At 46.7% G+C, this 27485-nt stretch overlaps 1 protein-coding gene across 2 annotated transcripts in view; it reads right to left on the bottom strand.

Moving 5' to 3' along the window:
* Positions 1 to 4529: 4529 nt before the first annotated feature.
* LOC141270719 (uncharacterized) overlaps positions 4530 to 27485 on the bottom strand; it is a 477393-nt gene continuing 454437 nt past the window's right edge. Inside the window, exons 2-7 of one of the 2 annotated variants that reach the window (XM_073680810.1) lie at positions 16431 to 16580; positions 16122 to 16301; positions 15916 to 16039; positions 15735 to 15832; positions 9614 to 9704; positions 4530 to 8713 (exon numbers count right to left, since the gene is read on the bottom strand). In XM_073680810.1, coding sequence (XP_073536911.1) covers positions 6873 to 8713; positions 9614 to 9704; positions 15735 to 15832; positions 15916 to 16039; positions 16122 to 16301; positions 16431 to 16508 — 2412 coding nt within the window. In that variant the 5' untranslated portion in view covers positions 16509 to 16580 and the 3' untranslated portion in view covers positions 4530 to 6872. The remainder of the gene's footprint in view (positions 8714 to 9613; positions 9705 to 15734; positions 15833 to 15915; positions 16040 to 16121; positions 16302 to 16430; positions 16581 to 27485) is intronic. The other variant, XM_073680811.1, reaches the window with a different exon arrangement.

Here is a 27485-nt window from a genome sequence, read left to right as displayed (position 1 = left end):
AGATATCAGGTGCATATACAGGATAATATGACTTGTATATCCTATCCTATATTATAGCTCACTTGCCCAGAGCAAGCGCTGTCTGAATTTAATCTCTGGCCATGTGCACATGGTCAGTGCAGGTGCACGCTCATCCCTCTCTTCATCAACCACCCGCTACTATATGATTCTTGAGTGCCCTGGATGGGAACTGCAGACTGGAGAGGGGGATGAAAACACACCCTCACTGACATGTTGAACGCACACCTGCACTGACATGGTGAACGCACACCCGCACTAACGTGGTGTGTGCACAAGCTGGGCTCTTGCAGTGTCAATGCAGACATGGAGGGGAAAGGATTCAACTCGGGTAGCGCTCGCTCTGGGCAGACGCATGCTGTCAATCAAACTAAGAGGAGGTATGAGACATGCTGATCAAGACGGCGGAGCGGTGTGTGTGTGTGTGTGTGTGCCCTTGACCATGCCGACAGTACATTGAGGAGACCTCATTTACATATGAAATAAAAAAAGAAGTGAAATCTACACTACAGGTCTGATTTTCTTTATATGGTTTCCTACAGCCCCTTTATACCCTCCTAGGACCCTCTGCATACATAAAAAAAAAAACCTGATACCCGCGTTTTTGGTGCGTGTTTTCACCACCCATTACTTCCAATGGGTGATAAAATGCTGAAAAAACGACATGCTTTATTCTGCAAAAAACAAGCACAAAATACTGGTGAAACAAAAACCAGTGTGTGCACATGAGATTTCTGGAATCTCATAGACTTTGCTGGTACTGTAAAACACAGCAGAAAATTTGCATAAAAAACTCAATGTGTGAACAAAGCTTTACAGACAGCAAATTATCTGTTATTGCATAGGTGTGTGCCATCCCAATAACACACCAGTTTTCATTTTTTTTTAAGCCTTGTTAGCTCTAATTTATGAAGCAGCCAGAGGTAAATAGGATACTGATGAGCCGCAACCCATGGGCCACTGTTGTGTGCTTGCCCCCCCGGCTAAAATTTGACAGCCAGCTGCTGGTCATATGTGACAGTCGCCCTGCAGTTGGAGATCCCTTCGTTTGGCATTACAGACACCTTCTTAGATCTGTCTCACTCTAGGACCCAGCGGCTACCTCCCTCCTGCTGATTGACACTTAGGCCTGGGTTTTTAAATAATTCCTGTTTGCTATAGGGTGATACCAGTGATATTCGCATGACCCCTTGTGAAGGCTTGGAGCTGTTGCAGTCTGCTTACTTCTTCCTGGAGCTGAGACGAGGTGTTGGAATTTCTCTGAATTTGGCTCAAGCTAAGCTACTTTACTCCATGTCTGTCTACCTTGTTGTCTTTAGTTGTTAGTGGGGACTGACTAGTGTTCATCCCCCCTTCCCTAGCCAGGGCCTAGCTCTAGGGAAATGCAGGGTTTTAGGTTCTTGTGCGGCGATTGGTGAGGAACCAATATAGGGACGTCAGGGGAGACAAGGGTGAGATCAGATCAGTCTAGGAGGTCTCCAATCCCCCTTTCCTTAGTGTCTGGGCTCCCTTCCCTTCATCCCTTCATGTTGCACTTAGTCTTTCCCACACCTTGCATGACAGGTGACCCCATCACAGTATGATTCTCCAACTGTAACCTCCACACAGCACCCCCATACAGTATAATGGCCACAAAAAGTCCTCCACACAGTATAATGGGCCCGACATCGTACTCTATACAGTATAATGGGCCCCAGATAGTTCTAAACAGTGTAATGGACCCCACATGGTCCTCCATACAGTGTAATGGGCCCCACATAGTCCTCCATATGGTATAATGGCCCTACATTGTCCTCCATACAATGTAATTGGCCCCACAAGTGCTCCATACAGCATAATAGCCTCACATAGTGCTCCATACTGTATAATGACTCCACATGATGCTCCATACAGTATAATGGCCCCCACATAGTGCTCTATATATTATAATGACCCCACATGATGCTCCATGCAACATAGTGGCCCCACATGATGCTTCATACTGTATAATGGCCCCACATTGTGCTCCATACAGTATAATGGCCCCTAATGATGATCCATGCGGTATAATGTCCCCACATGATGATTCTTAGTGTATAATGGCCCCCACATAGTGCTCCATACTGTATAATGGCCCCACATAATGCTCCATAGAGTATATGATGCTCCATACAATATAATAGCCCCACATGATGCTCCATACAGTACAGTGGTCCCACATAGTACTCCGTAATGTATAATGGGCCCCACATGATGCTCCATACAGTATGATGGTATAATTGCCCCACATGATGTTCCATACTGTATAATGGCACCACATGATGCTCCTAACAGTATAATGGCCCACATTTAAAAAAATAAATGACTACTCACCTCTGCCCGTTCCAGCGTTGATCTGGTCTCTTCATATATCAGAGTCCTACCTGTGAACAAGTGCACCATCTCCTCACCACTAGAGGTGCCACCCTCACCTTACTCAGCACACGCACAGAATGAAGGGAGGTTGCATGGCCTGATGGGTGGAGGCATGGCCTGATAGGAGGGCACGTGCAGAAAAGAGTGGCCGTGGCGCTAGTGAGGAGAGGGATGGCACACGTGACCACCGGGAGGGTTCTGTATGCCCCCTCCGGCATGCATGCCATAGGTTCGCCACCACTGTCCTATATTATACAGTATATCATACGGAAATGACCACCCTTTTTCTACCTTTTACTTTTTATCTCATAATTTTCTTTTACTTTACTATGTCAACTCTCTTGAAAATGTGGCTTATACGTGAGATAATCATTTAACATAATAATGTATATTCTTTACAATCACGTATTCAGTCTCTATTATACATTTGTATGATCAAAAAAATCTTTCATATTGTTATATACAGATGTTATGTTCATAATCAAATTATGTTTATGTATATTTTGTAGGCCGTGATTTAGATCTGAGTTGGGGTGAAACTGTTATGCTCATCTGGTGAGGTGGATCCTCCAACCCCAAGGTCTGGGTAGGAACATGGGCCACGAGCGTCGGTGGAACAGGTAGGCGAGGATTGTTGAAAATAAGCAGCAGAGGAACTGGAAGCCACAGACAGATAGCAATGGTAGTGGAAGCTGCAGACAGGTAGCTGAAGGACTGGAAGCCACAGGCAGACAGGTAACTGAGGTACTGGTAGCAGAAGGCAAACAGGTAGCTGAGGTACTGGAAGCGGAAGGCTGACAGGTAGCTGAGGTATTGGAAGCGGCAGGCAAACAGGTAGCTGAGGTACTGGAAGCAGAAGGCTGACAGGTAAATGAGGTACTGGAAGCGGCAGGCAGACAGGTGGTTGAGGTACTGGAAGCAGAAGGCAAACAGGTAGCTGAGGTACTGGAAGCGGCAGGCTGACAGGTAGCTGAGGTACTGGAAGCAGAAGGCAAACAGGTAGCTGTGGTACTGGAAGCTACAGACAGGTAGCTGAAGAACTGGAAGCTGCAGGCAGACAGGTTACTAAGGTACTGGAAGCAGAAGGCAAACAAGTAGCTCAGGTACTACAAGCGGCAGGCAGACAGGTAGCTGAAAGACTGGAAGCTGCAGGAAGATAGGTAACTGAGGTGCTAAAAGCTGCTGGCAGCCAGGAGATGTCCTTGAGCCCGCTGACAGGGAACCATGTAGAGACAAACTAAATGTCTTAATACCAAGACACAGGTGTGTGTAGTGGTGCACAACCGAGTTTAGTGGACCGGGGTAGGGAAGCAAAGCCCCAATCCAGAACAGTTGCGTAACAGACACATTGGTCCATCTGTATATTTGAGAATTAAAAATGCTGATGAATACTTCATAAAAAATTCTCCTTGATCATTTTTATCAGAATTTGGAGTGCATTGGATTCTTCTTTTATATTCCATAAGTTTTCTCTACCATTAAAGGGGTATTCCCATCTCTAAGATCCTATCCCAATATGTATTAGGTGTAGTAACAATAATATTAGCAAATACCTCCAATTAGAAATGTAGTATGTTTTTTCTGATTCGACATGTCTCTTTACTCATGTGCAGGCATTGTCGGACCTTGGGTATCCATGGTGACGACCACTAGCTCACTGTCACTATCAGTGGTCATAACCATGGATACCTAACGTCCTGCAATGCCCTGTACAGGAGGAAAGAGACAGCAAATCTGAAAAACTATACTACATTTCCAATTGGAGGTATTTTCGAATATTATTACATCTACTACATGGTAGGATAGGATCTTGGAGATCAGAATACCCCTTTAAGCACCTGATTATTAGCAGTCATATCACATCACTGAACAGGTGCTTTGATCATTTTTAGATCTTATTGACACCTGATACTTCCTCAATTTGCATAACATTAAGGCTTGTCCTTGTTGTTGCAATTTTAACTTTGAGGAGCATATATGACCTACCTGTAAAACAAGAAGGAAGATACCACCTAATATAAAAGAATGAAAAATAATAAAAACTTCTTTGCAGGACACCATCATGTAGATCAAATTCCTGCAAAATATCCTTTAAAATTAATAAATACCAAAGCAAATGAAAAACACAAATATAAACCTTTATTCAGTGTGGAATATAGTTGATTATAAGGATATTAAAAATCACACACACAAAAAGACTGATGATTAAAATGCTGAATAGTAGGGCACAGGAGGAGGGGAACGGCAAAGCAGTACTAATTAGAGATGGGAGAATTGATTTGCAGAACTCCAGTCCATCAGCAGGTCAGTGATCTGGGACGGCTGGATGGGAGCCCTGTAAATCGCACGGCATTCCTGGCTCCGCTCTGTGTATAAAGAGCATCGGCTGTAACAGCACCGCCAGTGATACAGAGCTGAGTGTCAGTCAGTGCTGGTGGCGCCGATACAACCGCTGCTCTCTATACACAGAGTAGAGACAAACTGTGCCGGTGCCGCCCCAATGACTGGAAGCCGAACGCTGCCAGGGGGAATAAAATTAATTTCCTCTCGGCAGCCGGGCTCTAAGTGCGGGCGCCGGGAAGGTTCAGAATGCTATTAACCTGCAGATTAACCCCATATCTTCAGGTTATTAGAATTTTTCTCACATGACAGGTTCCCGTTAAATAATAAATGAATGTAGTTGAAAATACAAAGTTTTCTAAGCACATTTCTAGTAATGATTGGGAACAAGTTTGAAAATGGGTTATCCTACACCTCTCTGATCCACATGATCTGACATCAGGCGTTGTGAGACGCTACTGTAAATGATCAGGACAACCGTCAAGCAGGGCTGTGGAGTCGGAAAGTCAAACCTTCGACTCCGACTCCCTCATACACGGCTCATGTTTAAGTGATAAATTTACTGCAGCACAGATTCATCTCAGCTAAAAGTCTAGACCCTTAGATCAGGAATAGGACAGACATTTATAGGACATTTCAGAACTTTCCCAAATTCTTATGGAAACATTTCCAGCACATCCTGCATTGAATTACTGTACCCAATTTATTATATATTTTAGGAGTCGGTCCATTGTATACCGACTCCAACTCCTCCAAAATGGACACCGACTCCATGACTCCGACTCCACTGCTCCGCTGTCAAGACAACTTTTTGTTTCTTAACTGGTCTCCTCCAGTGGTGTACTGTCAATGTTTGCAAACCATGTGGCCAATATGGAGACGGTGAGCCAGGGGTTGAACGACCATCCCCAGTGTCTCAATTCCAATGATATTTGCATCCTCTGGCCATAGATAAAGTTACATATAATGGTAGAACATGGAGCAATCAGCTTGTAGCTCCACCATTCAGCAAGTGTATCTTAGTTCAGGTGCGGCAGGCACGATCATGGTGCCTTCTGCAAAGAGCCCAAGTCCACACATAGTTAACTGGAGCAGCAAAGTTATTGTATCTGCGCATTTTTCTCCAAGAGGAGAGGGACACTAAATTGTATTGGGGAGCACTGTAGTGGCCTCATACTGTATTGGGAGGCACAGAGGGCCGATTATACTGTATTAGAGAGCCCAGTGGTGGATTAATGCTAAATTGGGCAACCCAGTGGGGTCATCATATCTGTATTTAATAGATGTTAGTGACCTTTTACTGTATTGCAGACACTATAGCAGCCTCATACTGTATTGGGCGTATCATAAATGTGTGTGAGGGACAATGTGGGAGGTCATCATGCTTTGATGTAGGACTGAGGGGGATTAATATTGTATAGGAAAATACACTACAGGGCGTCATACTATGCATATGTTGGTTACAGTAAGGTAATTGTGGTAGTGAGAATTGACTTAGGAGGTATACTATGTGGAGAGCCATAATCGGGGTTTCATACCATGTGCACGCCATGGAAGTTCTATCATAGTTGGTGGGACACTAAGGAGCATCACTGCTTGTGTGCAAAATACATTTCTCCCTTCTCTATTTCTAAAAGTTGTGAATTATTTTCTTCATGACAACGCTAAATAGTTGTTTTCTTTGGGAGTGATGAGTTTGAAGGCGTTTCGAATTCATACTTTTGGTGTGGGAACCCATAATTTCTATGAGCACCCCTGATCACATCAAATTATCAAGACACCCTATAAATTGGATGAGACAACCGAGGTAGTGGATGATTATGTTAGCAACTGTACTTATCAAGTATGGCAGCATCTCTCTTTTGTAAATGTGAAATAGGATGGAAAAAAGCATGACTGGACAACCTTTTTAAGCTGCAGTTGTAATGTAAATATATTTTACATTATACACAATGTTCATATAATTAGTTCTCTATAATAAATTGGCAATAGTAGAATATTTTAAAAAAAAATCATTACTGCTCTAAATTGTTTTCTCTTTCTTTTGGAGATTTTACTGTAACTTGTATTTTTTTATTAACATTTTTAAAAAAAAAAAAACAAGTAAAAAAATAAACTGGCTACTTTCCTGTGTGAATTTTTAGATGTGTAACAAGATTTGTTTTCCGATTAAAACATTTCCCACAATTTGAACATGAAAATGGTTTTTCCCCTGTGTGAGTTCTGCGATGTCTATAAAGATCTGATTTATCGCAAAAACATTTCCCACACTCTGAACAAGAAAATGGCTTCTCCCCTGTGTGAGTTCTCTGATGTCTGACAAGATCTGGTTTCAACTTAAAACATTTCCCACACTCTGAACATGAAAATGGTTTCTCCCCTGTATGAATTCTCTGATGTGTAACAAACTGTGATTTCTCTGCAAAGCATTTTCCACATTCTGAACATGAATATGGTTTCTCCCCTGTGTGAATTCTCTGATGTGTATCAAGTCTTGCTTTAGTTCTGTAACATTTCCCACATTCTGTACATGGAAATGGTCTTTGCCCTGTGTGAGTTAACTGATGTCTAACAAGACTATATTTCTCTGTAAAACATTTTCCACATTCGAAACATGAAAATGGTTTCTTCAATATGTGAGTTCTCTGATGCTTAACAAGGTGGTGTTTCATTGTAAAACATTTCCCACATTCTGAACATGAATATGGCCTATGCCCTATGTGAATTCTCTGATGCACAATTAAAACTGATTTTCTTTTAAAAAATTTCCCACATTCGGAGCATGAAAATTCCTTGTTACCTGTGTGACTTATCTGATGTATACCAAGAAGTGATCTATCTGTAAAACATTTCCCACATTCTGTACAAGAAAATGGCTTCTCCCCTGTGTGAATTCTCTGATGCCTAACAAGATATGCTTTCTGGTTGAAACATTTTCCACATTCTGAACAAAAATACGGCTTCTCTCCTGTGTGAATTCTCTGATGTGATAGAAGTTTGGATTTCTCACTATAACATTTCCCACATTCTGAACATGAAAATGCTTTCTCCCCTGTGTGATTTCTCTGATGTGCAACAAAATGTGATTTCTCTGTAAAACATTTCCCACATTCTGAACAAGAAAATGGCTTGTCCCCTGTATGGCTTCTCTGATGTTTAAGAAGTATGGATTTCTCACTATAAAGTTTTCCACATTCTGAACATGAAAATGGTTTCTCTCCAGTGTGAGTTCTCTGATGAGTAACAAGACAAGATCTTTGTGTAAAACATTTCCCACATTCTGAACATGAATAGGGCTTCTTCCCTGTGTGAATCCTCTGATGTACAATTAAAACTGATTGTTGTTTAAACAATTTCCCACATTTGGTACATAAAAATGGCTTCTCCCCTGTGTGAGTTCTCTGATGAGTTACAAGTTTGGATTTCTCACTATAATGTTTCCCACATTCTGAACATGAAAATGGTTTCTCCCCTGTGTGAATTCTAAGGTGTGTAACAAGATTTGTTTTCCGATTAAAACATTTCCCACATTCTGAACATGAAAATGGCTTCTCCCCTGTGTGTATTATCTGATGTGTAACAAGACATGATTTGCCTGTAAAACATTTCCCACATTCTGAACATGAATATGGCTTCTCCCCTGTGTGATTCCTCCGATGTGTTTCAAGTCTTGCTTTAGTATTGTAACATTTACCACATTCAGAACATGAAAATAGTGTCTCCCCTATGTAGGCTATTTCATGTTCAAAAGCCCTGTGACTTTCATTTTGCATTTTTGTCTTTGACGAAGCAGAAAAAAGGACTTGCTGAAAAGGATCAGATGACAGATTTTTTTTTAGAAGGTCTTGGGGTGTATCTGGTATAATGACATGTTCTTCGCAAGTATTGGGTGTGATACCAAAATTATCTGGTGAAAAATTTGACAATATCAGACGTCCCTCTGAGGTCCTGGTACAGTCATCTGCAAGAATACAAATTATTTTTCAGTAACATTGCATTGGAATTATATTACTATTTATTTTATGGTGTCTGGTCCTGGATTGCGCCTGCACACTATTACTATTCTTTGATTGGAGGACGTATATGTAAGCAGGTTATGACCTCTTCCTGATGGGATCCCTGGTTACTCTGTTAAGTACTTGTCAATTGTTTTAGGGCTTTCTCTTCCTAGGTCTATTGCTGAGCTCTGATGTCTCCTCACTATCCACATCCTCTGTAAAATGGGTGCAGCATTCCCTGCTTCAGCTTTTATAAAGGCTCTGATATTTTCTCATGATTTGTTGCACTACACTATGTAATGTGATAAGCTGAATGCATCATGGAAAGCCCACATGGCCACGTGTGAGATCACAGGAGCCTTCTGTGGAGTATGCAATCATTTGCAAAGTGAAAAATGGTGATTTACACAAATTGAAGCGGTCACAAACTGCTCCACGTCAGAAGAGCAGCTCATCTTCTGAGCTGCTCTGTCGATAAGGCATCACTTCCAACGTCATTAAACTATCAATCAGCATGATGTTGATAGTGATGCCCTGTCAAAAAAGCGAAATAGAAGCTCTGGTCTGTTGATGTGATGTCAGCAGGAGCTGATGAATCACCAGCAAAAACAATCAGTGACTGCTCTGTGCAGAGATCGGCAGCGGGTAAAAGAGGCAGGTAGTTAGCAACTACCTGCGTGATAGTTCTTAGCATGCTGTAAAAAAAATAGTCCCTGATACCCCATTAATGAATCAGCCCCTAAATCCACATCAAAAGCTTCATGTGAACAAACCCTAAGGCTAAAACAACATCTAAAGTTATTCTACAAGCTGGAGACTGAATAAAACCTGTGACTTCTCTGCATTTAGTGGTCACTACTCACCTGTGTGGTTATCTGTAGGAATCTCCTCTTTACACCGCTCATCACCCCTCACATATGTCTCTGTAGTATTAATATGGGGCAGATCTTCACCCTGAAACAAAGATTGTAAAAGTCACAGACAGATGAAGATGTTTGAGAAGATCCAGACAACATCTAATGTGTATGATCAGCTTTATCCGGTCATCTACATCAGATATAAAACATACACTGAATGGCCACATTGTGAGAATATCCAGACAACATCTAATGTCTATGATCAGCTTTATCCTGTCATCTCCACCAAGTATAAAACATACACTGAATGGCCACATTACTAGAGACACCCATCTAGTAGCATGTAGGATCTTCATTCCCCTTCAGAACCTCAGCAATTAATGACGTCACAGATTGAACAAGGTGATGAGACTGTTTCCCAGGAATACTGGCCCATGCCACCAGGATAGGTTCTTGCTGTTGACGTAAATTAGATGAAGGTGCTGAGATGTTCTGAACATCCCATTCTACCTTGTCCCAGAGATGCTTTATAGGGTTAATATCTGAGGACTGTAAAGGTAGGAAAACAAGGAAAAGTCATTGTCATGTTCCTGGTGTAAAGAAATGGAAGATCCTGGCACCTCCTCAAGGGAATTGCTGGGTGACAAAGTTTTATTCATGGTGCTGCAGGATATACTATTATAGGACGCTGATGCAATCCCGTAAAAGTGATTACAATAAACCACAGTGTTAACCATAAAATGACGGTACCATTATATGGTTAGCACTGAGGATTATTGTAATCAATTTTACGCGATAGTTATGGGAGAAAAGGCAGCTGGGCAGGGGAGAGTCACAGAGGGTCAGCCCTGCAGCTGGGCAGGGGAGAGCTACAGAGGGTCAGCCCTGCAGCTGGGCAGGGGAGAGTTACAGGGGGTCAGCCCTGCAGCTGGGCAGGAGAGAGTTACAGAGGGTCAGCCCTGCAGCTGGGCAGGGGAGAGTTACAGAGGGTCAGCCCTGCAGCAGCTGGGCAGGGGAGAGTTACAGAGGGTCAGCCCTGCAGCTGGGCAGGGGAGAGTTACAGAGGGTCAGCCCTGCAGCTGGACAGGGGAGAGTTACAGAGGGTCAGTCCTGCAGCTGGGCAGGGGAGAGTTACAGAGGGTCAGCCCTGCAGCTGAGCAGGGGAGAGTTACAGAGGGTCAGCCCCGCAGCCGGGCAGGGGAGAGTTACAGAGGGTCAGCCCTGCAGCTGGGCAGGGGAGAGTTACAGAGGGTCAGCCCTGCAGCTGGACAGGGGAGAGTTACAGAGGGTCAGTCCTGCAGCTGGGCAGGGGAGAGTTACAGAGGGTCAGCCCTGCAGCTGGAGAGTTACAGAGGGTCAGCCCCACAGTTGGGCAGAGGAGAGTTACAGAGGGTCAGGCCTGCAGCTGGGCAGGGGAGAGTTACAGAGGGGGATGGGCAGGGAAGAGTTACAGAGAATCAGCCCTGCAGCTGGGAAGGAGAGAGTTACAGAGGGTCAGCCCTGCAGCTGGACAGGGGAGAGTTACAGAGGGTCAGCCCTGCAGCTGGGCAGGGGAGAGTTACAGAGGGTCAGCCCTGCAGCTGGGCAGGGGAGAGTTACAGAGGGTCAGCCCTGCAGCTGGAGAGTTACAGAGGGTCAGCCCCACAGTTGGGCAGAGGAGAGTTACAGAGGGTCAGGCCTGCAGCTGGGCAGTGGAGAGTTACAGAGTCAGCCCTGCAGCTGGGCAGGAGAGAGTTACAGAGGGTCAGCCCTGCAGCTGGGCAGGAGAGAGTTACAGGGGGTCAGCCCTGCAGCTGGGCAGGGGAGAGTTACAGAGAGTCAGCCCTGCAGCTGGGCAGGGGAGAGTTACAGAGAGTCAGCCCTGCAGCTGGGCAGGGGAGAGTTACAGAGGGTCAGCCCTGCAGCTGGGCAGGGGAGAGTTACAGAGGGTCAGGCCTGCAGCTGGGCAGTGGAGAGTTACAGAGAGTCAGCCCTGCAGCTGGGCAGGGGAGAGTTACAGAGGGTCAGCCCTGCAGCTGGGCAGGGGAGAGTTACAGAGGGTTAGCCCTGCAGCTGGGGTAAGTCTTTGGAGATGTTTGTAGGTGGTTCACTGTTTAGTGTAAATTGTACTGTATCAACAATAGACTGTAGTTGTGTCACCCATTTCCTATGTGGAGCTCTGTAGAGTGAGGTTGTGGCACCATTTACTTCTCATTGTCAGCACTTGAGACATGATATTAGATGTGCAGAAATATCAGGAAGAAGGGGAGAAGTTTAGTCTATAAATAGACCCCTGGGTGATGTTCGTGTTTAGTTGTTGATTAAAAGTTGAAGAAAGAAGAAGTGAAAGACTGAGAAGTAAGAAGGCCGGACCAGAGGGTGTGTGATAAAGAAGGATGAGGATAGTGTGCTTCTAAACTGCTCTCAACACTGATAAGTGGCTGAGAAAATGGAGTACAGCTTGGAACCAGATTAGAGATCCAGTAAGGAAGTGGACAAAGCAATTTTAATGGTTCTGAGCTGGAGATCCAGAAAGCCAAGTGTTTGTGAGAAAATACAGTTAGGCTTGAGAAAGGCCATTTGGCTGAAACGTTGTTCAATTTTTGTGTCCTCACTACTGTGATTTTTTAAAATACTTTGGAATAAAGATTGGATTTTTATAAAAATCTCTATGGTGCCTCGGATACCTTAGGATTTGCTGCCGTTTTTGGACCTGGTGGGAGGCCCTGCTGAGTAGCACATACTCATCAATGGTGCATGATAATTCTAAACTGATCTCATGGAGCATTGTTCAATCCATCCTCCAAAAATATAAAGAGTATGGAACAACTGCAATCCTATCAAGACATGGCCGTACACCTAAACTGACATCCCAAGCAAGGAGAGCACTAATTAGAGAAGCAGCCAAGAGTCCCATAGCAACTCTGGAGGAGCTGTAGAGATCCACAGCTCAGGTGGGAGAATCTGTCCACAGTATAACTATTAGTCATGTACTCCACAAATCTGGCCTTTATGAAATAGTATCAAGAAGATATACATTTTTTAATGCAAGCCTTAGAAGTCCCATTTGCTGTTTGCAAACAGCAATGCGGACACGGCTAGCATGTGAAAGGTCCCCTGGCCAGAAGAGACCAAAGTAGAACTTTTTGACCTAAATGCAAAACACTGTGTGTGGCAGAAAACTAACATTGCACAGCACCCTGAAAACACCATCCCCAACGTCAATCATGATGGTGGCAGCATCATGCTGTGTGGAGGCTTTTCTTCAACAAGGACCGGGAAGCTGGTCAGAGTTGATGGGAAGATGGATGAAGCTAAATACAGGGCAATCCTGGAGGAAAATGTCTTACAGGCTGCAAAAGATTTGAGACTAGGGCATACTGTGGGTTCAACTTCCAGCAGAGCTACAATGGATGGTTTAGATAAAAGCATATTCATGTGTGTGAATGGCCCAATCACAGCTCAGACCTAAATCTCATTGAGAATCTGTGACAAGAATTGCTGTTTACAGATGCCCCAATCCAATCTCATTGAGCGAGAGCGAGTGTGCAAAGACGAATAGGCAAACAATTCAACCTCTATATGTACAAAGCTGGTAGAGAGTTGAATCAGTAAAAGAACCAAAAGGTGGTCCTATGAAATACTGACTCAGGGGCTGAAAACAAATTCACATCACAATTTTCAAATTTATATTTTAAAAATAATTAGAAAACCATGTATCATTTCCTTTACACTTTACAAATACTTACTACTTATTGTAATATGTGAGACTGACTGCAGATACCATTTACACATACTTTCACAGATTGTTCTTGATAATTTTGCCATATATTATATATATACAGTACAGACCAAAAGTTAGGACACACCTTCTCATTTAAAGATTTTTCTGTATTTTCATGACTATGAAAATTGTACATTCACACTGAAGGCATCAAAACTATGAATTAACACATGTGGAATTATATACTTAACAAAAAAGTGTGAAACAGCTGAAAATATGTCTTATATTCTAGGTTCTTTAAAGTAGCCACCTTTTGCTTTGATGACTGCTTTGCACACTCTTGGCATTCTCTTGATGAGCTTCAAGAGGTAGTCACCGGAAATGGTTTTCACTTCACAGGTGTGCCCTGTCAGGTTTAATAAGTGGGATTTCTTGCCTTATATATGGGGTTGGGACCATCAGTTGTGTTGTGCAGAAGTCAGGTGGATACACAGCTAATAGTCCTACTGAATAGACTGTTAGAATTTGTATTATGGCAAGAAAAAAGCAGCTAAGTAAAGAAAAATGAGTGCCCATCATTACTTTAAGAAATGAAGGTCAGTCAGTGCGAAAAATTGGGAAAACTCTGAAAGTGTCCCCAAGTGCAGTTGCAAAAACCATCAAGCTCTACAAAGAAACTGGCTCACATGAGGACCGCCCGGGAAAGGAAGACCAAGAGTCACCTCTGCTTTTGAGGATAAGTTTATCCGAGTCACCAGCCTCAGAAATCGTAGATTAACAGCTGCTCAGATTATAGACCAGGTCAATGCCACACAGAGTTCTAGCAGCAGACACATCTCTACAACAACTGTTAAGAGGAGACTTTGTGCAGCAGGCCTTCATGGTAAAATAGCTGCTAGGAAACCACTGCTAAGGACAGGCAACAAGCAGAAGAGACTTGTTTAGGCTAAAGAACACAAAGAATGGACATTAGACCAGTGGAAATCTGTGCTTTGGTCTGATGAGTCCAAATTTGAGATCTTTGGTTCCAACCACCGTGTCTTTGTGCGACGCAGAAAAGGTGAACGGATGGACTCTACATGCCTGGTTCCCACCGTGAAGCATGGAGGAGGAGGTGTGATGGTGTGGGGGTGCTTTGCTGGTGACACTGTTGGGGATTTATTCAAAATTAAAGGCATACTGAACCAGCATGGCTACCACAGCATCTTGCAGCGGCATGCTATTCCATCCGGTTTGCGTTTAGTTGGACCATCATTTATTTTTCAACAGGACAATGACCCCAAACACACCTCCAGGCTGTGTAAGGGCTATTTGACCAAGAAGGAGAGTTATGGGGTGCTACGTCAGATGACCTGGCCTCCACAGTCACCAGACCTGGACCCAATCGAGATGGTTTGGGGTGAGCTGGACCGCAGAGTGAAGGCAAAAGGGCCAACAAGTGCTAAGCATCTCTGGGAACTCCTTCAAGATTGTTGGAAGACCATTTCCGATGACTACCTCTTGAAGCTCATCAAGAGAATGCCAAGAGTGTGCAAAGCAGTCATCAAAGCAAAAGGTGGCAACTTTGAAGAACCTAGAATATAAGACATATTTTCAGTAGTTTCACACTTTTTTGTTAAGTATATAATTCCACATGTGTTAATTCATAGTTTTGATGCCTTCAGTGTGAATGTACAATTTTCGTAGTCATGAAAATACAGAAAAATCTTTAAATGAGAAGGTCTGTCCAAACTTTTGGTCTGTACTGTAATATATATATATATATATATATATATATTTTTTTCTTTTTTTATTAGCAATTCCAGGTAGACTAGGGTTAAATCCTAGCTCTGCAGGCTTTGATTAGTGCACCTGGCTAGCTCCGCCTTAGATGAACACCTAGAATGGGGTGTTCATTGAAGGCAGTCAGCTCAGGGAAGTTGACCAGACTGGATGGGTCTTGAAATTGAAACTAGAAGCAGGCCAGAATCTCTTTGAGAAGAGCCTGCACAGAACATGTGCATCAAACTGCAAGTGTCAGTAATTTCCATGGATGATAGCAGTTTTGTTTGACCGAACTGGGGCTCAGCAATGTCTGAAGTAGGCAGGGTCTGTAGTTTATTTAGCACCTGGACAAGGCTAAAAAATTATGTTTGAATATTTTGGTGCTGTGCAACCTGTGAAAAGCTGTAAAAACTGCATGTGTTTGGACCAAAACTGCACTGCCTGTGTTAACACTATCTAGGGCCTAATGCCTATCAGAGAGATCCCTACAATAAATGTTGGTGAGCAAACTTCAAACATGCTTTTTATGAGGTATTGCATGGTGAGCGTGCATACAGTCCATGAATTTATCGTCTGCACATGTCCCTGCTTAATTGTAAAGTGCTGCGAAATATTTTGGCCCTATATAAATAAAATTATTATTATCTTCTCTCAATCTACCTGATGATCCTGAGGAACATTGGGATCTTCTTGTTTACAGTCCTGTGGAAGAAGAGGATGGGGACATCTCTCTGGTGTTGTCCTCTTACTGGATACAACTGGAGGAAACACATACAGGGACTGAATTCATTCTTTACATACAGATAATTATAGGACGTGTGTATTTAGTCCTGTCTATTACCTGGTGATGTGAGGGGCTGGGGAACCTCCATCATGACGTCCTTGTACAGATCTTTGTGTCCTTCTAAATACTCCCACTCCTCCATGGAGAAATAGATGGTGACATCCTGACACCTTATAGGAACCTGACACATACAAAGATACCGTCATCCCCCCAATACCTTCATAGATTACTGTATAATGTCCCAGCATTCCCAGCAGTGTCACCTCTCCAGTCAGCAGCTCAATCATCTTGTAGGTGAGTTCTAGGATCTTCTGGTCATTGATGTCCTCATGTATCAGGGGGTGAGGTGGAGGTCCCGTGATTGGGCTCAGGGGTCTTCCCCATCCCTCAGACACAGGGTCCTGACAGCGCTCACTAGAGGTCTTCTTCACTACTGTGTAATCCTGGTTATGGAGAGACACATTAATAAATCTCACTACAGACATTTCCAGAGTCCTCACCTCTCCAGTTCTGTCCATCTGTTATTCCCATAGATAAGAATGATGTAATGAGACGTCATCAGAATCTCTCACCTCTCCAGTAAGCCGGAAGAGGATCTCTAGGGTGAGGTGTAATATCCTCTCCGCCATCTTGTCCCTGTCCCTATCCATCCTTGACGGGTCAATCAGGAAAATTCTCTTATATAGAAGATCTCCACTGAGAGGATCCAATATTGTAGGGACCTGAATGGGGAGAAGATGACGATGTAACATCATAAAGATCCCATGTAAGAAATCTCCGGAGCTGTTACCGGTTTCACATGATCACTACATCCAGTCATGGCCCCGTCCTGCCCCCGGTATAACACACAATCACATTATAGTCACATACAGAGATTTATCACAGAATATCTCCAATCCAGCACCAAAAACACATAACAAATCTAAAAGTAAAATCTAAAATATCTGAATTCATTAAATATTACATAAAAACAAGACAAAATTATTAAGTCCCGGGAACATCCACAGAGATCAGGACGGCAGAACCGGGGACGTCAGTAACAGATAATGATAGAACATTAATATAAACTACAGAGAGTTGTAATCCCAGTAAATGTGATTGTCCCAGAAAGGCGCTGCATAAACCGAGAAAACCAAAAAGGGATTGTGGGTCAGGGCAGAAATAATGATTCCAATTACTACAAAATTATAAACTTTATTAGATTCAATTCATAAAAACAAGGGGTATGGAAATTCTCAGCAGTACAGACATAAGTTAAAATTGGTGGGTGAGCAACTGTAACCCCAGTGGTATAAAGCATAGTGTGACGCCTCTACTCGTAAAGCCCGTGTTTTACCCTGGGTGTGGGGGGACTCTGTGTTGGGCCCTGTGATGGAGAGGTGGGATGCAGCCATGGCCCGGGCCCGACCCGTGCTCAGGGCCGTCACATTAGAAAGAGATGGTGTGGGCTTGTCCGGGTTGAGTGGCTGATTAACGACTACGCCACCTGTGGTGCCTGGTGAAGGGTCACCAGCGCCGCTACAGTCCGCTGAGGCCAGGTGTCATGGCGGCCAAAGTTATTACTGCTCCCCACAGGCGGAGCAAGGCCTCAGGGCAGGCAGACAGGATGGAGGGGGTAGTAGTGTGGGGAGTACGGGCACTGCGTCGCATGGTATGGCGCATAATGAACAGTCCGGAGGCAATAGGGGTGAACTTCCAAGGCTTTACTCACTTAGAGATGATAGCGGGAAGGCGACTCCCTGCTCCCCGCGGAGTCCTGCGGCCACCAGGGACGGGGGTCCGACTACCTCCGAGAAAGTCCAGTGTTCGGTAGCAACCCTACACCAGAGTGTTCCTGCACTACAAACTTCACCCTTTCCCGTCTGTGCGTGTGTAGATAGGCCGGGTCTCCCTCTGAGCTCCTCTCAGGACTAGGGCACGGGTGGCAATTCCTCTCCATCCGATGCCCGGTGGGATCCTCAGGGCCTAACCGGGCTTTCCCGTCCAGGACATGGAGTACAAGGTCGGGGGCCGATACCCCTCTTGCAGCCGGAATCCCTCTGAATAGATCAGGTAGGCGAGGACAGGTGGCGTGCGCACCTACGTCTGCATCCTCCCCGGGACCCATTTGCTGGGGAGCCACACTCTAAAGCTCCCGGGCCTTCTTGATCTTGGTCCTTGGCCGGGTTGAGACATTCTGTAGCGCCCCGAGGGTTTGGCCGCTACAGGGGTATTGCACCTCTGCCAGAGGTGTGATATTCCACTCCCGGGTAAGGATGGAGTATGGACCGGGGCTCAGTTAGCTGCATGCATCACACACACCCCATTTCCGGGGGACAGCTCAACGGTGCTCCCATTTATACAGTAATGCAGGCACGACAGACCATGTCCCTGGCTGGAGTGGGGAGGGGGGAGGAAAACCCAGTGATGTAGGAGCAGAAGGGGACGGTTTCTGTAGCATAGGAAGGAGCTCATTGGGTGCTGGTCACCTGAGCTCACACTAAGAGAGGAGGTATAAAAGGTGGGCACCATCTTAGGACAGGAGTCAGTTCAGCCAGTGAGAGGAGAAGACAGGGAGCGGAGGCTCTGTAGGAGCTCCGCTCAAAGGCAGGCCTAGGGTGAAGGCCAGAGCCAGAGAGGAGAAGGAAAAGTAGGCCTAGAGAAGAGGCCGAGGAAGGAGGAGAAGAAGGAACAGGAAAGGAGGAGAAGGGACAGAGAAGCAGAAGGGCTCAGAAACAAGAAGGAAGAAGGGACCCTAAGAACCCACGAGATCAACGGTGAAGGGTCAGGCAGAAAAGGGTACCGGATCCCAAATTGGTGGAGGTAAATTATCCCTCAGCCAAGAACCGGAGGTCGTGATCATCATTTGGTGCGACCCCCTGCTAAACCTGCTAGAAAGGCACCATATAGGATAGCGGGAAACGGGGCCCACGTTTACCCGCATAGATCCGCGGCAGCTGGACAAAAGTTTGGTCACTTGTGGGGCACGTGCCAGAGAAAGGATAGAAGGGAGTCCTGTGCCATACTCCTGAATTGCCTGGGGGTTGACCGAGCCCCTCACCTGGTGGACGCAGCACCGCTTGGGCAGTCATTGCTGGCCGAAGTGACTTGGAATATACGAACTGTGAGTAAATGACCCTGGACTGCAACACGTTGTCTTTGCATTTCTTGCCGCGCCAGCACTACCGGTGCTGGGACTCCCTGCACTACAATCCTCACCATCTATTCTCACTGCCCTAAGGCTACACTCCTCCCGTGGGGAGTTGTACTATTCCCTGCTGCACCCCCAACACCAGGCTCAGCGGTCTGCCTTGCAGCGGCGGTCCTCCCTGACCACAATCCACGGGTGGCGTAGTCGGACACTTTCAAAACCTACAAATACTCTGCCACAGCATTAGGTCTGACCACCCTGAGCCACGGGACCGGGTCGCCACTACTATTCCCAACATTGCCCTGAAGCCCGGTACCGGGTGCCCCACGGCCCAGGGGGCGAGTCAGCTTTGGCGTAGTCGGCAGGATTGTGACCAACCTGCCACAAACGGGTATTGCATGCCTGAAAAGAGACTGTTTCACTGTACTAAAGATGGCGCCCGCCCCAGAAGAACGAGCGCCATAATGTACGTGCCAAAAGACAACAGGAAGCCGCCTCCCATCGTGGGCCAGGTCCCAGAATGGCGCCAAAGAAGGAGCCCACCCCCAACAGCCATGAGTGCGGCTGTAGAGATGTTCATCAAGGTGGGGGGGGCTGCCCCTGAAAGTGATTGTCAGCAGATTGCCCCAAGACCACCCCCAATGGGGGCGGAAAGAGAAGAAAACTGCGGGGCAGGGTGTGGTCTGGATCAGTCTCACCAGGCCACACCCGGAGATGGAGAGAGGAGCCAGCTCCAACACCCTGGCGAGGGGCCTGCTGCAGGCCGAACCACCATGCAGCTTCACAGAGCTGCTAGCACACCTCCCCAAGGAAGACCCGGAGTATGTGCGGGCTGCGCTGGAGGAGCTGGACCGGAGGATGGTCCGGGCGCAACGGGACGTGATTGCCGGGTGGAAGGAAGAGATGGCCCGGCGGGCCGTGATCCAGCAGCAGGAGGCGCCGCCAGCACCCAGCAGCACGCCTGCCTCCGAGGGTGGTGAGAACAGAATGGAGGCCGAGGACGACGCCGCGGAGGAGGCCGCAGCAGCGGAGGCAGGTAACGGAGACGTCCTTACCCCGAGTCCTGGGGCCGCCGACCTGCCCCTGCGTCCTGTTGCGGAGCCCGAAGCACCTGAAACCGCCACTGTCACCGCGCCTCCACCGCTACCAACCGGTCCCCAGGCCGTCGACACCGCCAGCAAGCCCCGCCCCGCGCCCTCTGACCCCGGGCGCGACCAGAAGACGACCACCGCAGGCCTGGTCGCAAGGCCTAGTGCCACCGGGCGCCGCTGTCCCGCCAGCGCCCCCTGCCTCTGCTGTGCCACCCCCGGGTGCGACCAGAAGACGACCACCGCAGGCCTGATCGCAAGGCCGAGTACCTCCGGGCGCCGCTAACCCGCTCGCGCCCCCGGCCTCTACGATACCACCCCTGGGCGCAGATCTGTTTGCCCAGCATACCGTTCCGGATGGACTCCCTTTCATCTGGCCTCCCGGATATGTTAACCCCCGCCTTCAGAGGAGCCTGTCCGCGGAGCCTGGAGCCCCACCTGAACCCCTGATACCTGCTCCGGAGCCTCTGGAAGTCTCCCAGCCCCCGATGGAGGACTCCCAGTATGAGTGGGACCCGACCGGAGAGGACCTGATCGGGTTCGTACAAGAAACGCGGGCGGCCGCAGCCCGCCGACGGGAGTCCTGCCGCCAGCAGTTGGTGATATTCGAGAGGGAGCAGTGGGAGCGGCACGTCAAACAAGAACGACTGCAGGTTCAGAGCGCAGAGCAGAAAATGTGATCCCGGCGAAACCCCCGAGCTGCCCACGGTCCCCGAGTCACCGGGACTGTCATGAAGTTTCAGATGGAGCACGGCTGGGGTTTCATCAGAGACCCGGACACCATCAGCGACGTGTTCGTGACCCGAAGGAATGTGGAGAGCCACCTGCCGGAGGGTCATCGTGGACGGGATTTGTATCCTGGAGACATGGTGTCCTACACCCGACATCAAGGCGTAAAGGGGTGGTACGCCCTCCACGTCCACAGAGTAGTAGAGGAGGCGGAGCAGTACTACTCAGATCCCGAGTACCAAGAGGACCCGGACGGGTCTGAAGATCACCACCATGAGGAGCAAGGAGCGGCTGGAGGGTATCGCTACCAGTGAATAGTAGCATGCCATTGTGAATAGTTACCCGTCAGGGTACAGAGACTGTTTTGGGACTGTTTCCGGATTAGAGTGTGGTCCCCGTTGGGACTGTTATGGAACTGTTAAAAATTACCCCCCTTTCCTAAATCTGGCCGAGGACTGAGAGCGGCCGTCCTTGTAAATAGTTGCGCTTCCTAAAGCGCCCCCTACTGGTTTTATAAAAAAACTGCAACGTCTACCTCAAGACAAGTTTGCTAGAGTGTTGCACCTTTAAGAAGAATGAATACCTGGTCGCAAGTTGCACCACGGCCAGGGCACAAGAATATGTTTTACTTGAAAATGTTTTATATGAAAAGTTTTATATGCTGCTATCTGATAATGAGAATGCTTTATATGACAAAAGAGTTCCGGTAGTATTAACAATGTCTTATAAAGAAAAATGTTGAAAAAGAGAAAAGTGTTTCCCATAAAGGGAATTGAACAATGTCGTCCGTTTTCTAATGTAAAAAGTTATTGAAAAAGTTTTGCATGTCTTGTAATTAAATGTCTTTACTCTTTTCCAGCCCAAGGACGTGCTGTGGTTTACCAGGGGGGAATGTAGCGCCCCGAGGGTTCGGCCGCTACAGGGGTATTGCACCTCTGCCAGAGGTGTGATATTCCACTCCCGGGTAAGGATGGAGTATGGACCGGGGCTCAGTTAGCTGCATGCAACACACACACACCATTTCCGGGAGACAGCTCAACGGTGCTCCCATTTATACAGTAATGCAGGCACGACAGACCATGTCCCTGGCTGGAGTGGGGAGGGGGGAGGAAAACCCAGTGATGTAGGAGCAGAAGGGGACGGTTTCTGTAGCATAGGAAGGAGCTCATTGGGTGCTGGTCACCTGAGCTCACACTAAGAGAGGAGGTATAAAAGGTGGGCACCATCTTAGGACAGGAGTCAGTTCAGTCAGTGAGAGGAGAAGAGAGGGAGCGGAGGCTCTGTAGGAGCTCCGCTCAAAGGCAGGCCTAGGGTGAAGGCCGGAGCCAGAGAGGAGAAGGAGAAGTAGGCCTAGAGAAGAAGCCGAGGAAGGAGGAGAAGAAGGAACAGGAAAGGAGGAGAAGGGACAGAGAAGCAGAAGGGCTCAGAAACAAGAAGGAAGAAGGGACCCTAAGAACCCACGAGATCACGGGTGAAGGGTCAGGCAGAAAAGGGTACCGGATCCCAAATTGGTGGAGGTAAATTATCCCTCAGCCAAGAACCGGAGGTCGTGATCATCATTTGGTGCGACCCCCTGCTAAACCTGCTAGGAAGGCACCATATAGGATAGCGGGAAACGGGGCCCACGTTTACCCGCATAGATCCGCGGCAGCTGGACAAAAGTTTGGTCACTGGTGGGGCACGTGCCAGAGAAAGGATAGAAGGGAGTCCTGTGCCATACTCCTGAATTGCCTGGGGGTTGACCGAGCCCCTCACCTGGTGGACGCAGCACCGCTTGGGCAGTCATTGCTGGCCGAAGTGACTTGGAATATACGAACTGTGAGTAAAAGACCCTGGACTGCAACACGTTGTCTTTGCATTTCTTGCCGCGCCAGCACTACCGGTGCTGGGACTCCCTGCACTACAATCCTCACCATCTATTCTCACTGCCCTGAGGCTACACTCCTCCCGTGGGGAGTTGTACTATTCCCTGCTGCACCCCCAACACCAGCCTCAGCGGTCTGCCTTGCAGCGGCGGTCCTCGCTGACCGCAATCCACGGGTGGCGTAGTCGGACACTTTCAAAACCTACAAATACTCTGCCACAGCATTTGGTCTGACCACCCTGAGCCACGGGACCGGGTCGCCACTACTACTCCCAACATTGCCCTGAAGCCCGGTTCCGGGTGCCCCACGGCCCAGGGGGCGAGTCAATTCCTTGTCTACAACCTACCTCTCCTCCCAAGGCCAGCGTACGAGGGCTGTGTCCCTTGTCGGTGCAGGCCCACACAGGATCTGCGCTACTGGAGGGAAGTCACATAACACACAGTAGTTTGACAGCACAGTACGACCACTAGAACCTACGACTTAGGACTAGTAAAAAGGACCAAGACCAAAGATGGCTTTTTATTAAATATGAAATCTGAAGTGTAGCTAACTTGTAAGTCCTCCACCCTCACCCACTAGCTGGTTCCTACCACTTTGTGTTCCCCAGTCTCCCTGTAACCAAGGGAGCAGCACCTAGTGCATACTAGCTCCCTCTGGTGGAGAAGTGTGGTGTTGGATGCAAGGCTGGGTCACAACTATCACACCGGCCTTACCTCAGAGGAGGAACACCACACTCCATTAGAGAAGTGCAGCATTCCTGTGGCGGTCGAACCCTCAGGGGCGCCACAATAGTTCACATATAGTGCCGATGTGCGCCCACATAAACAAGCCAATAGGAGGACTTGGCAGCTGACGCAATGGTGGGTCAGATAACGTGGTGGTCAGGTGGCACAAGAGTCAGGTGACCATCGTGTCAGAGAACAGGGCATCAGGCAACAGTATTGAAGTGCGCACACATAGCGGCCAATGTAACTGACGCTGCAGTCACATGTGTACAGGGTCAGAGATATCAGTACATGCTGAAAAGAGGGCGGATGTGGAGTATATTAACACCATATAGGAGTTAGCCCAGTACAGGTAGTAGACAGGGACTGGGAGGAAAGAAGGAAAAAAAAGAATAAAAGAATAAGAAAGGGAGGGGGGAGGGTTGAAGAGGAAACAAAGAAAAAAAAGAAGGAGGGAAAAGGATGGGGGTGTAACAGACAATATTGAATAGGCCATAGAAAGATGCAGAGTTAATAAAGGAATAAATATAAAGAGATCAGCAATAACACAGACAAACTGAAATCATTATGATCTTTAAGTAAAAAGAAATACAAACATGAAAGCAAAAGATACATGTATAATATACTTATACAGCGGGTGAAATAAGTATTGAACACGTCACCAATTTTCTAAGTAAATCTATTTGTAAAGGTGCTAATGACATGAAATTCTCACCAGATGTCAGAAAGAACCCCTCCAATCCACACAGGCAAAGAAATCAAACCATAAATGTCAATAAATTAAGTTATGTGTAATAATGAGAAATGACACAGGGAAAAAGTATTGAACACATAAAACAAGAGAGGTGCAAAAAGCTGTGGAAAGTCATGATACCAGCTGAAGTCTATCAGTAATTGGAAAGCAATCCTGCCACTTAGTGAAAAATAATATCATGTGGTTCAACTGATGGCCTATAGTGATGGGCGAGCACTAAAATGCTCGGGTAGTTGTTCGGGTCGAGCAAATTGGAATGCTCGAGTGCATGGTCTGAGTAACGAGCCCAATGTAAGTCTATGGGAAACTCGAGCATTTTTCAGGCGGCTCCCCCTGGCTGTCTGCACAGGGCCTAAAAATTGACCAAATTGATAGGAACAGTGCTCAAATGACATGGGAACAGCATGGGGAAGACCCCTGGAAGCATTTCTGACTCCCAGGTCACTGCTGTCAACAAGGTTGTCAGAGGTATTACGCCACTTTTACGGACTCACAATAAAACATACAAAAACAAAACCAAAATGGATTTTCCTGGGAAATATGTTAAGGAACATCCTTTCCAGGGTAATGAAAGGCAAAATAAATGACCAAAAACAAAAATGCTCCTCCACACCTTGGGCTATGTTCACACGTAGCGTTTTTGATGTGTTTTTTTTGCATTTTTGCATTGCTTTCAACCAAGACAAATGCATTCACCGGGAAATGTCATTATAACATTTTACAACCTTATCTTGTCATGTGGTGTGTGAGACATGATCAGACACATCCTGTTTCATTTATGATGGAGGGACTCTGAAAGTCACAAAGCCTATTTTTATAGAGCCATCAGGCGGCCCTTATTATTCTTAAAGGGCCAGCAGTCAGCCCTCACTATTGTTAGAGAGCCATCAGCCGGCTATGCTTTGTTGTTCCCATTATTAACGAGCTGGTCTCCTGTACTGTTATTGCGTATGCAGTGACTGCAAGGGCTGGCAAAAATTTGGACGCAACCCAATACCCTTTTGAAGAGACATAGAAGAGGGTCTCAGTAAAAAAAAATGTTCCCATTATAAAGGAGCGGGTCTCCCATCGTGGTAATGCCCATGCTCTGACTGCAAGGGCTGCCAAAATTTGGGAAAAACCCGTCTAACAATTTAAAGACACATAGAGCTGAGCCACAGTAACGACATTTTCGCATTAGAAAGGAGAGAGTCTGCTATTCAGTTATAGCGTATGCAGTGAGTGCAATGATTGCCAAAATTTAGGAAAAACCCCACTAACAATTTAAAGGCACATGCTGCTGGGCCACAGTAACAAGTACGACATGTTCCCATTAGAAAGGAGAGGTTCTGCTATTCAATTATAGGGTATACAGTGAGTCCAACGGCTGCCAAAATTTAGGAAAAACCCTACTAATAATTTAAAGACACAGAGCTGGGCCACAGAAACGACATGTTCCCATTATGAAAGAGAGGGTCTGCTATTCAGTTATAGGTTATGCAGTGAGTCCAACGGCTGCCAAAATTTAGGAAAAACCCCACTAACAATTTAAAGACACAGAGGTGAGCCTCAGTAACGACATATTCCTATTAGAAAGGAGTGGGTCTCCCATACTGTTTGCCTATGCAGTGACTGCAACGGTTGTCCAAAATTTGGAGGCACTCCAATGCCCCTTGCAAGAGACGTAGAGGTCGGAGGGCCTTCTGAAAACAATGTGCCCAGTATTAGGAAGTGTGTCTCCCATACTGTTTGCCTATGCAGTGAAGCAACAGCTGCCAAAAATTTGGAGGAACTCCAATGCCCCTTGCAAGAGACGTAGATATGTTGATATGGTACATATGGTGGTGATATGGTGGTGGAGGATGAGGATGCGGAGAAGGAGGAGGACAAGAGCAAATATACAAAATCAGGAAGTGTATACCCATGTCTGGGTGTGAAGACAAAGGTGCATGGGAATAGAGTTAGACCTCCCAAAAAAAGACACTGTATTTGAGTTTATGTTATGCTGCTATCATTCAGTAGTGTTGAGAAGTCTGGCCCAATCGAGCCCTTGTTCATTTTTATTAGTCAGCCTGTCAGCATTTTCAGTTGGCAGGCGGATGAGCCTATCAGTTATAATTCCACCAGCGGCACTAAAAACCCGCTCTGACAAAACGCTAGCGGCAGGGCAGGCCAGGGCCTCCAAGGCGTAGAGAGCCAGTTCATGCCACGTGTCCAGCTTGGATACCCAATAATTATAAAACACAGAGGAATCACGGAGGACGTCGGTACAGTCGGCAAGGTACTCCCTCAGCATCTTCTGCAACTTATCCCTCCTTGGGAGAGTACCTCGTGCATTAGGGCTTGTGCGATGGGAGGGTCAGAGAAAACTGTCCCAGAACTTGGACAGTGTTCCTCTACCTCTGCTGGATTGCATTTGTGTCTCTCTCGCCTGTACTCCTTGGTTGTTCAACGAACTGTGACCTCTGCCGCCAGCGTTTTCAGATGGGAAATTTTTTTTTTTTAATAATAATAATAAGTGCCTTCTCATACTGCACCATTTTATTAGGCTTGTCCTGCAAGGGAATAAGACAGAAATTTCTCCTTGTAGCGTGGGTCTAGAAGTGTCACCAACCAATAATGACTGTCACCCAAAATTTGGACAATGCGAGGGTCACGGGAAAGGCAGCGTAACAAACTCAGCCATGTATGCCAGACTGCAAAGAGGCAAGACATCCGTGTCCTCACCAAGAGGATGTCTGACCATGCTCTCCTCCTCATCTTCCTCCTCCAACTCCCTGTCCTCAAGCCATCCATGGTGAACAGACGATATGACAGTTGTGCAGATAGTACCGTCTATAGCGCAGGAAACTAGCTCCTGTTCTTCCTCCTCCTCTTCCTCATTGTCACCCAATCCACATTGGGATGAGATGAGGCTGGGCTGTGTGGAATCACGCTGTATGGTTCCTTGCTCCATCTCATCGTGCTCCGTCTGCAATGCATCCTCTTTGTGAGCAGAGAGCGTTTCAGAAGACAGAGAAGCGGGATGGTGACGCTAATTATGGCGTCATCACAGCTCACCATCTTGGTGGAATCCTCAAAGTTTTGAAGGATGGTACATATGTCTGACATCCATGTCTACTCCTGATGTCTTATCTGTGTAGTCTGACCTGAATGCCGACAGCCTTGTTGATGCTGGTAATCAACAACAACCCTCTTCTGCTCACAAATCCTTCACAACATCTGCAATGTAGAGTTCCAGCGTGGGTCCCGGCTTCCACTATATTAATCAAATGTGCCGTCAGCGAGATGTACCATCCCTGCCCACAAGCACTTGTCCATGTGTCCGTAGTTAGGTGGACTTTCCCAGTAACTGCG

Source organism: Phyllobates terribilis, unplaced genomic scaffold (genome assembly GCF_046119375.1).
Source record: "Phyllobates terribilis strain yellow unplaced genomic scaffold, ASM4611937v1 Scaffold_5__5_contigs__length_657084704, whole genome shotgun sequence".
Lineage (NCBI taxonomy): Eukaryota > Metazoa > Chordata > Amphibia > Anura > Dendrobatidae > Phyllobates > Phyllobates terribilis.
The sequence above is the reverse complement of the archived record's forward strand: the minus strand, read 5'-3'. Positions and strand labels throughout refer to the sequence as shown.